The 13,246-nt window shown below is 39.8% G+C and overlaps 1 protein-coding gene across 1 annotated transcript in view; it reads left to right on the top strand.

The window, feature by feature from the left end:
• LOC106870312 (uncharacterized) overlaps positions 1 to 13,246 on the top strand; it is a 48,072-nt gene that overhangs the window by 21,455 nt on the left and 13,371 nt on the right. The window contains exon 3 of the mRNA XM_014916334.3: positions 12,238 to 12,561. Within this exon, the coding sequence (XP_014771820.1) occupies positions 12,238 to 12,535 (298 nt within the window). The 3' untranslated portion in view covers positions 12,536 to 12,561. The remainder of the gene's footprint in view (positions 1 to 12,237; positions 12,562 to 13,246) is intronic.

The following is a 13,246-nucleotide window of genomic DNA, read 5'->3' as shown; positions in this document are numbered from 1 at the left end:
AAAAAATTAAAATATTTTTTGTATTGTAGAAGTATAACCAATTTATTGGACATAAATTTTAACAACAAAATCTTATATGGACCCCAAAGGGCCATTTGGATCCCGGTTGGGAATCACTGATTTAGACCATAAAGTACCAGTGACACTGTATGAAAGAATATCATGTGAATATATCCTGTGTGTCTACCTATTATCACAAACACAGTTACATCTCAGCTTTTTAAAATTACAATTGAATTACAATTGTAACCTTGTGAAAAATCATTCAACCTTTAAATAGTGGACACCATCAGTTGATGTTACAAAAATTTTATATTGAGACAGCCATCATCAAAGGAAATTGAATATTTTAAGGCACTTTCCAATAATGAGATTGTAAATGTTTATGTGTAAAGTACTAATGATTATTATAGCTTTTGTACTTATATAAAGTGAAAATATGTAATAAAAATTATCCTTAAGAAAACGAGATTTGTTTTTTGTATTTTGCCCATTTGGCACTCACATTCATGCAACCCTTTAGCACTTAAACTAGCCAGATCCAGCCCAAATATTTTACTTGCTTTATGCTCAAACCAGCCAGGTTGAGCCTCTCAAACCTACCCGACAATGTCATTTTATAAATAATCAGATCATCGAAACAAAATAATGCATACATCTGATAAAGTAATCTGAATGCTAATGGGGCTAAGGGTTAATGAGTTTAAAATTTGTACTAAATGTATCATCTACACAGCCCACAACCACACGAACATGTGTTAATGCTATTAAACAAAAGTATTGTTTTTGTAGTTCTAATATCTCTCCCCCCCTCCCACAACATATCTTCCTGATAGTCCTCCAACTTCCAGTGTACACTCACTGCATTCCCTTCCACCTCCCATTCTCCTTTCACAATATCGGTGAACTTACTCGATAGCTTACCCTCTCATCCCTATCCAACCCTCTGTATCACTTCACTTATTAAAACCACCTCCCTGTAACATGAGGATGCACCCTGCCACATACTCATCATCTCCCCCCCCACACTCTCACCTAACTCCCTACCTCTCCTCCCCACCCCCGTCACCTCTCTCTCTCTATCTCTCCTCCTCCCCTCTTTCCAACTGAAGCAGCCATGTGTTTCTTCTACTGCAAAACACCTATTTGTCATGCTGGAATAGGTTGGACAGTTCACTAATTTCAGGGAGGGTTAAGTTGAGTACATCGACCTCAGTGTTTAGTTGGTGCTTATCTTATCGACCCCTTGGAAGGATGAAAGGCAAAGTTGACCATGACAGAAATCGAACTCAGAACCTAAAGACAGATGAAATGATGCTAAGCATTTTGCCCTGCGTGCTGACAGTTCTGTCAGCTCGTGGCCTTGTTAACTTTCATAATGCCAACCATTTCACTGAGTGTATGGGATGCAATTTAAAAAAAAAATTTTATTAGCTTCTGCACTGGTGAGATCATCTTGTAATTCTCAAGACTAAAGAAGTCTTCTTCAGTTCTTTAGTTATCAGTATTTTTCACTATCAAAAGGCGGCGAGCTGGCAGAAACATTAGAACACCAGGCGAAATGCTTAGCGGTATTTCGTCTGCTGCTACGTTCTGAGTTCAAATTCCTCCGAGCTCAACTTTGCTTTTCATCCTTTGTCGATAAATTAAGTACCAGTTACGCACTGGGGTCGATGTAATCGATTTAATCCCTTTGTCTGTCCTTGTTTGTCCCCTCTATGTTTAGCCCCTTGTGGGCAATAAAGAAATAAGAATTGTTAGCACAATAAACGAAATGCTTAACACGATTTTGTCCATCTTTATGTTCTGAGTTCAAATTCTACCACAGTTGACTTTGCCTGTCATTGTTTCTAGGTTCCATAAAATAGGTACCAATTGAGCACGGGGATCAATGTATTCATTGTAATTCAAATTTCGGTCTTGTGCCAAAATTTGAAACCATTATTTTGCATTCTTTCCGATTCTGAACTGCCTGCCAAGCTTGTCAGTCTAACAACAATTTTGACAGACCAGCAGCACTCACTGTCTGAGACCATCATTAGTGAAGTGAATAATTTTGGTCTGTTGCTAATAGGCTCGTTTTTTTCATCATTTTGGTGAGTCTCATTGAAACTTTCTACTGTGGTTCTGTATTCCAAGAACATTGTTGTTGGGAGGATGTCTGTTGTCAGGTGGCAGCTAACAACAGCTGTTTAGAATTATTACTGAAAGCTTCCTAAGGAGTTTCAGGCTGCAATGACTTTGGTGAGATATGGTTGTTCTTTAGTGTTGTGCTGATGCATAAGATGTCAAAGGTTGAAAAAGAATAGGAGCCTGTCATATTAACAATATCTGTCAATCTTGTATTTGTATTAATTGTTGTCGAGTAGTCCAAGGCCAGACTTGATTGAATTCTATGATCAAAGATACTTCATCATCACTATCTTGTGTTTTTTACTATGAATTATGAACCAAGGGTCACCTTATGTAACGTATCCCTTTTTTAACATATAGGATGTGACTTGATAGAAAAGACTTTTTAATCACATAACCATTGCCAAAATAGCTGGCCAGTCACTTAACATGTGTGATGTAGGTCTTCCCATTAATATTTGAATGTTTATGATGAGAAATTTTTCAGGGATAGAAATACAAATTTACAGAATTTTAGTTGTTAATTCATAATATGAGAACAAATTTTGATTACTTTTTATCGTTTTTTTTAAAATTCAGTGAGCATCCCAGGAAAAAAAATCCATAGCCATTGTTCACAAGTGTGTAAACATGTACAGTAATGTCTTGATATACGAGTTAAATTTGTTCCTGGAGACTTCTCGTAAAGCAGAAACTTGTAAAGCAGAGCAATAATTCCCCATAGCAATATTATAAATTGTAATTTGTTCCCAGAAAAATATTTTACCAATAAAATTTATAATACTCATAAATAGATGGCAATAAAACAACAGTAGAATGTAAAGAATATTTTATGTGAAGTAAAAAAAATGCCAAGATCATTTATAATAAAAAATATTATTATTATAATCATTTTCTGAATCGCTTTCACTCGCACTAGACTTGCGTACGCCATCACTTGTACACTTGATTGCTGATTTGCAAGCACTCATAGATTTCTTTTTAAAAAACAAATCTAGAGTTGTTTGCTTAGAAGCAGCTTTTTGCTCTTTATAAATTTCTCAGTAACATGCAGAAGAATTTATTATGGTAGTGGAAACTTTTGCACTTTGTTCAAATTTTGGGTCTTGTGCTTGAAAAATAAAACCCGTAAACACAGTGTCTTGTACAGCAGGTCCTCATTAAGGGAGGTATTACTGCACCATGCTTTTGTTTAAGTGTTTTAGGTGACTAAGTAGTCTTGACACAATCTTGGCGCTCCCTCCCTGGACCCAGTGAGTGAAACATTGAGAATGTGACAGAGAGGTTAAAATGCTACAGTAGTGTTTGGCTTGTACTCATTTTTTATTTGAGTAGACTGGAGTTACATAGAAGAATTAAGTATCTTGCTCAAGGACAAATGTGCCACTCCCTTCAGGAATTGAATCCATCATCATATGATCTACAATTGAGCACTCCTAACTATTAGGCCATGTGCCCTCACAGCCCTCTAAAAGATGATCAAAAATTTTTTTTGCTTTTTTGCTTCTTTTTAAGGTGGTTCTCAGCTGAGGTCAACATGACCTTTGGAGGTCCATATAAGATTTTGTTGTTAAAATTTACATGCAATGAAATTGATTAATACTTCTACAATACACAAAATATTGCAACAATTTCGTTATACATTTCTTAATAATAATCAAATTATAAAATTATCATAGGATGTCTTTTATACACATTGAATGGCTGTAGGGGTCCTGTTGAATAAAATAGGAATCAAAGGGGGTCCATATGCAAAAAATGGTTGAGAGCTGCTGGACTGGAACCATGAAGGAATTTTTCTCCTCACACAGGTGCAGGTATGGCTGTGTGGTAAGAAGTTTGCTTCACAACCACATGTTTCTGGGTTCAAGTCCCACTTTGTGGCACTTAGGCAAATGTTTTCTACTATAGCCTTGGGCCAACCAAAGCCTTGTGAGTAGGCTTCTTAGATGGAAACTGAAAGAAGCTCATTGTATAACTATGTGTGTGTGTGTGTCTTTGTATGTGTTGCCCCCCCCCCCCCCCCCCGCCACCGTTGCTTGACTAACTAGTGTTAGTGTAAATTACTATTTTAAAATTACTATTTTAAATCTCACAACGTGAGATATTCAGCAACAGTAGTAAAGATTGCCTGCCAACATAACATGGTAGTCCATTGTTTCTTTCATCAACACTGATATTTTTCTTTCATTCTTTTAACTTTCCCAATCATTTTCAATGATCTTTCTTCCTCATTTAATCTCGCCCATTTACTAACAACACTATTTTCTGTTTCCTATTTGTCCCCCCCCACCCACCCCCTCTCCTACAGATCTTCTAAAGTATTTGCTGTTATTACATACTTTTTTTTCTTTTTTTTTTTTTTTTTTTTACATCAGTGTGGATCAGATTGTTGAGTAACCAACCTTCACATACTCTGATGTGAAGCAAATTGCAGAGAATTATTTAATAAAAGCAAAATGCAAATGTTGCTCATCATCTGCTAAAATTACCTCACACACACACACACACACACACACACACACACACACACACATGCGCACGCACACACGCAAACACACACACGCACACACGCTATGTGGGAATTGTAGAAGATAAAATGCACAGGAGTTGTTAGTGGCAAGAGCTTCCGCAAAATAAATTGTCACCCGTATTACAAACCAGGTGATACACGAAGGAATCATACCCAATGACTGGTGTAGCAGCATCATAGTCAACTGCTACAAAGGTAAAGGTGAAGCTTTAGATACAAATAATTACAGAGGCATCAAGCTGTTAGATCAGGTTATGAAAGTTACAGAGAGGGTCATAGCCCAACTAATTAGGGAGCGAATCAATTTAGATGAGATGCAGTTTGGGTTCGTGCCAGGTAAAAGCACTACTGATGCCTTATTTCTAGTAAGACAGCTGCAGGAGAAATACCTAGCTAAGGATAAACCTCTGTACCTGGCTTTCGTTGACATGGAGAAAGCCTTTTACAGGGTCCCCCGATCCCTTATCTGGTGGTCAATGAGGAAACTTGGGATAGAAGAATGGTTAGTGAGAGCTGTGCGAGCCATGTACAGAGATGCTGCCAGTAAGGTGAGGGTTGGAAATGAGTACAGCAATGAATTCCGGGTAGAGGTAGGGGTCCACCAAGGTTCCGTCCTCAGCCCCCTCTTATTTATCATAGTCCTCCAGGCAATCACAGAGGAGTTCAAGACAGGTTGCCCCTGGGAGCTCCTCTATGCTGATGACCTTGCCCTAATTGCGGACTCACTATCAGAACTAGAGAAGTTTCAGGTGTGGAAGCAAGGTCTAGAATTGAAGGGCCTTAGAGTCAACCTAGCTAAAACCAAAATCCTAATAAGTAGGAAGGTAGATAAAACACAAACCCCTTCAGGTAGATGGCCCTGCTCAGTATGTAGAAAAGGAGTAGGTAGTAACTCTATAAGATGTACCCGGTGCAAGCTATGGACACATAAGAGGTGCAGCAACATCAAAGGCAGGTTAACTAGGAAGTTAGTTTTTGTATGTGGCAGATGTTCAGGTGCAATAAACACTGTAAACAAACAGGAAACAACTTCTATCTCATTCCAGGGTGAAAAACTAGAGGTAGTCGATAGCTTCCGCTATCTGGGCGACCAAGTTAGTAGTGGGGGTGGGTGCACTGAAAGTGTAGCAGCTAGAATAAGAATAGCCTGGGCAAAGTTTAGAGAGCTCTTACCCCTGCTGGCGACAAAGGGACTCTCACTCAGAGTAAAAGGCAGACTGTATGACGCATGCGTACGAACAGCCATGCTACATGGCAGTGAAACATGGGCTGTAACTGCTGAGGACATACGTAAGCTCGCAAGGAATGAAGCCAGTATGCTCCGTTGGATGTGTAATGTCAATGTGAATACCCGTCAGAGTGTAAGTATCTTGAGAGAAAAGCTGAACATTAGAAGCATCAGTTGTGGTGTGCAAGAGAGACGATTGCGCTGGTATGGACATGTGGTGAGAATGGATGAGGATAGCTGCGTGAAAAAGTGTCACACCCTAACAGTTGAGGGAACCCGTGGAAGAGGTAGGCCCAGGAAGACCTGGGCTGAGGTGGTGAGGCAAGACCTTCGTACATTGGGCCTCACCGAGGCGATGACTACTAACCGAGACCTTTGGAAATGTGCTGTGCGTGAGAAGACCCGGCAAGCCAAGTAAGATCGTTGCCAGTGCCCCTGGACTGGCTTGTGCGGGTGGCACATAAAAGACACCATTTCGAGCGTGGCCGTTTTCATGCAGGTGACACGTAAAAGCACCCACTACACTCTCTGAGTGGTTGGCGTTAGGAAGGGCATCCAGCTGTAGAAACTCTGCCAAATCAGATTGGAGCCTGGTGTTGCCATCCGGTTTCACCAGTCCTCAGTCAAATCGTCCAACCCATGCTAGCATGGAAAGCGGACGTTAAACGATGATGATGATGATTCAGAAGCCTCTGTTGGTGGTGTTGATATTTTTTGTTACTTAGAGCAGTGAGCTGGCAGAAACGTTAGCATGCCAGGCGAAATGCTTGGCAGTATTTCGTCTGTCTTTATGTTCTGGGTTCAAATTTTACCGAGGTCGTCTTTACCTTTCATCCTTTCGGGGCCGATAAATTAAGTACCAGTTGCATACTGGGGTCAATCTAATTGACTGGCCCCGCCTCCCCCAAAATTTCGGGCCTTGTACCTAGAGTAGGAAAGGGTATCTTCTGTTACTTAGGTGACCTAATTAACAGAATAACCAGATTAAGAACGCTGCTGAAAAAGTTCTCGAAGCAACAAAGGGACATAGACACGTGTACATTGGCACACACACACACACACACACACACACACACACACACACACACACACACACACATTGGTACTCCACTGGTTGCAACGATGAGTGTTCCAGTTGATCCGATCAATGGAACAGCCTGCTCGTGAAATTAACATGCAAGTGGTTGAGCACTCCTCAGACATGTGTACCCTTAATGTAGTTCTCAGGTAGATTCAGCATGACACAAAAAGTGACAAGGCTGGCCCTTCGAAATACAGGCACTATTCGTATTTGCCAGCTGAGTAGACTGGAACAAGGTGAGGTAAAGTGTCTTGCTCAAGGCAATCAAACTCTTGATCTTACAATCATGAGCCAAATACCCTGACCGCTAAGCCACACACCTTCACACACACACACACACACACACACACACACCACACACATACACATATACATGCAACACACACATATACATATACATGCAACACATACACATATACACACAACACCCACACACACATACACACAACACCCACATCCACATATACACACAACACCCACACACATATACACACAACACCCACACACACATACACACAACACCCACACCCACATATACACACAACACCCACACACATATACACACAACACCCACACACATATACACACAACACCCACATACACACAACACCCACATACACACAACACCCACATACACATACACACAACACCCACATACACATACACACATACATGTATACATACACCTCACACATGTATACACCCACACCCACCACACAAATACATGTATACACACACACCACACACACACCTATACACACACCACACACACACCTATACACACACCACACACACACCTATACACACACCACACACATACACACACCACACCACACTACACACATACACATTTACACACATACATATACATACAACACACAAACACATATATACACAACACACATACTTATCATACTCTCCACATTATTTATGCCATCCTGTTTGTGTCATCTCCTCACACTTGCACTCACTCTTATCTCTTCATTGACACAGTTTTTTTACCACCCACAAATATCCTATACCGCACTATAACCTTCAACACGTGTAGACTTCTACACATATAAAGTGCATTCCAGAAGTTTTGAGACTTTTTCCAAGAGAGACATTTATTAATTTCAAAGAAGTACAAAACTCTAATCCCCTTCAAAATAGGATCCTCTGACTTCAATACAATTGTTGTAGTGCTCTAGTTACACTGTGAAGGGCTCTGTGGAAGTCCTCCAAAGTGGAGGTTTCCAGGGCCCTTGTCACAACTTCCTTCGTCTTCTCAATGTCTTCAAATCAATTGCCCCTGAGGTTCTCCCTCAGCTTGGGAGGACAACCGAAAGTCACAGAGAGCAAGGTCTGGAGTGACAGGAGGGAGTGGGCCAATTTGGATGCTATGTCAAGTAGTTGGTTACCAGGATGGAACTGTGGATTGGTGCATTGCCCTGGTGCAGGTGCCATTGACCCAAATGAAAGAGTTCTGGCTTTTGGCAATGAAACCTCTTCTTGAACTTCCTCAAAACCTCCACAAAGTATTCTTTGTTGACTGTCTGACCAGAGAGAACTCAGTGAATGTGGATGATGCCCTCACAGTTGAAAAAGGAGACTGCCATGAGCTTTTTGTGCCAGTTAGAAATAGATGATTGTATTATACAAGTTAATCCATAAGCAGTCTGAAGCATTTCATAAGCTTCTGTGGTGTTTTTTTCCCCCAGTTTAATGCAAAATATTATTGCCTAGTAAACTTCCAAATTGTCGTGGCATCCCAACTGCATTCCGCAAACTAGTCAGCTGTGTTAGCACTGTTTAGTAGTGTGTGTTCAAAGTGCTTTTAGAGCCATCTCCTTCACTCTGGAATAACAAAAGTTGGCAGCTTATTAGATGTATTTTTTTTTTTACTTGTTTCAGTCATTTTGACTGCAGCCATGCTGGAGCACTGCCTTTAGTCAAGCAAATCGACCCCAGGACTTATTCTTTGGAAGCCTGGTATTTATTCTATCTGTCTCTTTTTGCCGAACCGCTAAGTTACAGGGATGTAAACACATCAGCATAGGTTGTCAAGCAATGGTGGGGGGGACAAACACACACACACACACACACACACACACACACACACATATATACGACGGGCTTCTTTCAGTTTCCGTCTACCAAATCCACTCTCAAGGCTTTGGTCGGCCCGAGGCTATATTAGAAGACACTTGCCCAAGGTGCCACACAGTGGGACTGAACCCGGAACCATGTGGTTGGTAAGCAAGCTACTTACCACACAGCCACTCCTGCGCCTATATATAGTAATAATATATTAACCTCTTCCAAAAAATCTCAAAACTTTTGTACATACATTATGCTGAAACATTCACACAGTTTCCCCTTATGCCCACTTCCAGACATGGATGCACCTGTTCATGCTCACCTCTCCTCCAATTTAACTCTTCTCCCCTCTTGTGGAGGTGTATGGCTTAATGGTTAATGTGTTTGACTTACAGTCATAAAATGTGGTTTCAATTCCTGGACTGGGTGATGCATTGTGTTCTTGAGTAAAACATTTTATTTCATGTTACTCCTGTCTACTCAGCTGGCAAAAACGAATAACCCTGCAATGGATTGGCACCTCATCCAGTGGGGGAATATATACACCACAGAAACTGGAAAACCAGCCATATGAGTCTATCTTTTTTGTTTTTTCCCCATGGTACAACATTCTGCCCTGATTTCTAACCTTTCACCTCTTTTTTCTTTTCTCACTCTGACTATTCCTCTTTCTTACTCCCTCTTAATATTTCAGGCATTAGGTCTCTATCAGAAGAACGAGAAGGAAATGTAGACACTTCGTCTTTCCATTAAATCAGTGGTTCCCTATTGGGTCCGTTGTCCATGTAAAGTTTGGTTTAAATGCATGCATAGCAAGAAACAACAAGGTTTCTTTCTCTAACATTTTACATAGTTCAACCTATACAAGTTAAATAAGAATTTTGAATTCTGTAAAACTAGTTTTTAAACTGCAAATGGCTATGGGGTCCACCAGAATAAATTAGTAATCAAAGGGGTCTATAGATGAAAAAAAAATGGTTGAGAACCTCTGCTTTATATGTATGTATTGGTATTTATTGTAAGAAACAGCTAGGTTTCTTTATCTGACATTTCACATAAGTCAACCTATGCAAGTTAATGTGTGAAAAACAAAATAGGAACTTTGGAAGAAGTACCTATAAAACTAGGTTTTACACACCAAATGGCTATGGGGTCCACCAGAATAAAATAGTAACCAAAGGGGTCCAGTGATAAAAATGGTTGAGAAACACTGCATTAAATCGTTGAGATATTTGCTTTTGTTAAACCTTGTTCCTCCTGGAGTAAAGATTTTTGCCAACATAACATGTCAGTCCTGGTTTTGGATGAATGTTGCTGTAATATAGCCCTAAGAGACATCATCTCCAGCTGGCTATACAACACGATCTGTGTCCTGTGTTGTACTTGTTATTGTTCATTATATTTACGCAAACACATACATACATACATACACATGTGTGTTTGTGTGTGTCCTTGTCTTGCTATCATGTGATAGTTGTAAACAAGCACCACCATCATACAAGCAGTGTCCTTTTCCACTTTCCCATAACAACATGTCTGTCCTTGAGGAAATATTACCTTGCTTGGAAACAAGAGATTGGAGGTAGGAAGCACATCTGGCTTCTATCTGATCTTTCAAGCATATCCTATTGCCAACCTTTACGACTTTTTCAAATAAACTATCTCTTATTCCTTGTGCTTTTGAATGTGGTGAGCCAGCAGATAATTTATTGAGAGGGAAAAATGACAACAATATCACTGCTTGTAGCTCAGTGATTTTTGGAGAAGTGCTAATGTAAACAGTCACACAAACACACATCTAAGTATATACATACATACATACACACACACACACACACATACGTATATATACATATATATATATATATATATATATATATATATATATATATATATACAGGCATGGCTGAGCGGTAAGAAACTTGCTTCCCAACCAAATAGTTCCAGGTTCAGTCCCACTGCATGGAACCTTGGACAAGTCTTCTATTACAAACTTAGGCCAACCAAAGCCTTGTGAGTGGATTTGAAACTGAAAGGAGTCCATTGTATATGCATGTGTGTGTATATACACGCACACACATATGTATGTGCATGTTTATGTACATAGAGAGCTTTTATATATATATTTTTTATATATATCCTCATCATCATCATCATTTAATGCCTGTTGTCCATGCTGGCATGGGTTGGACAGTTTGACCAGAACTGGCAAGCTGGAGAGCTGCACCAGGTTCCTGTCTGATTTGGTTTGGTTTCTACAGCTGGATGCCCTTCCTAATGCCAGCCACTTTACAGGGTGTGCTGGGTGCTTTTATATGGCACCACATGGGTGCTTTTGCATGGCACCACATGGGTGCTTTTGCATGGCACCACATGAGCACTTTCATGTGGAACTGCATTGGTGCTTTTATGTGGCACTGCATGGGTGCATTTACATGGTGCTGTCACAAGTGCTTCACACCATCAGAGGGACGAGTCTTAACACTTCTGCTGCAGAATACAAGTCTTCATGAGTACAGCAAGGTGTCATGCATCTTGGTCCTTTGTCATCTCGCCTGAAGGGTTCAACGTCTTGAGGTCACTCTTCAGTACTGCATCCCATGTCTTCCTGGGTCTCCTACTTCCACATGTTCCATTTATTTTGAGAGATTGGCACTTCTTTATGGAGTTGTGGATATTCATCTGTATCACATAACCAAACCAGCACAGTCCTCTCTTTTGGACACAACTAATTCCTCTTATGCCTAACTTCTCTCTCAAAACACTAATACTCTGTCGAACATTTACATTACACACCCAGCTGAGCATACTATCCTCTTTCCTTTCTAACCTTCGCATATCCTCTGCATTCAAGGCCCACATTTCATTACCATGTAGAATTACTGTCCGTATACATGCATCATACAATCTTCCTTTCTCTTTGCAAGTCAACAATTTATATCATTGTTTTGAAGAAAATTGTTCATTGCTTGAAAAATATTGTTCAAGTTCAATAAAATTTAATATGTACTCAATGCATAAACTGTCATTGTTAGGGCAGCTTTTAAGCTTGTTTGTAAATAAATAAATAAGATGTAAAAAAAATGTTAAAGTAACCCTTAGTTCCAGATATGCAAAATAATGTCAAGATCAGTTATTTTTTTGTTTAGTTAGTTGTATATAATGTTTCTTATTTAATTTCAGGATTTTGTTGGAACTACTCCAAATGGGTGTGCATCCTGTAGCATTGGCAAAAATGTTAAAAGCAATGTGTTCTCAAAACAGAGAAGTAACTCCCAAGACTGAGTACATGGTAGGGAAACCGAAAGAACCAGCAGCTAAAGGCCCTGCTGCTCGACCAAAGGAAAATGTAACGAGCAAAACTACGAAAGAGAAGTCAAAAAAGCCAGTTCCAAGTACAAGGTTTCACAATGCTACTTCCACTCAGTTCCAGTCTGCTAACGTAAATTCTGGTAGCAGTGCAAACCTGAAAAAAAAGTAATTGTGTCAATTATCTGGCATGTGAAAGTGAGTATAAAGGATTCTATAAGATGTGTGTTTGTGTGAAATATGTAATGGCATTATGTAGTTTATACAGAGGACTTGTGGTGGTGTATGACGTGTAGTGGTGTATGACGTGTGGTGGTGTATGACATGTGGTGGTGTATGACGTGTGGTGGTGTATGACGTGTAGTGGTGTATGACTGAGAACGGTAGAGGACTGTATGGGGCATGTGTGAAATGTGCAGTGACGTATAGTTACATGCATGATGCACATATATCCATTTTATTATCATTATTGTCATAATTTTACATCCCTCTTTGCATACTGGCATGGGTTTGATAAGTTATCATGATCAGAGTTTGTTCTCATTTTGAAGTTATTGTTCTCTCATAGACAGAACATAGGACATTATCTCACTGGTACATTCTTATGGCTAGATGCCTTTCATAGGATTTGACCACTTTATACAATGTTCTGGATATATTTTGTTATACTACCAGCACCACAAAGACTTGTGTACGCAACAACACTGAATCATCTTCAATCATTGTTCATTCACCATTCTTATCCACTTTAACATTTAAAAAAAAAAAACATTTTGACTGAGATTATTAAAAATTAAGGGGTAGCTGTGTGGTAAGAAGCTTGCTTCTCAGTCATATGATTTGAGGTTTAGTCTCAATGTATGGCACCTTGGGCAAGTGTCTT

This window comes from Octopus bimaculoides, chromosome Z (assembly GCF_046866305.1).
Source record: "Octopus bimaculoides isolate indiv1 chromosome Z, ASM4686630v1, whole genome shotgun sequence".
Classification (NCBI taxonomy): Eukaryota; Metazoa; Mollusca; class Cephalopoda; order Octopoda; family Octopodidae; genus Octopus; species Octopus bimaculoides.
Note: the sequence above shows the minus strand (reverse complement) of the source record. Positions and strands in the feature narration are given on the sequence as shown.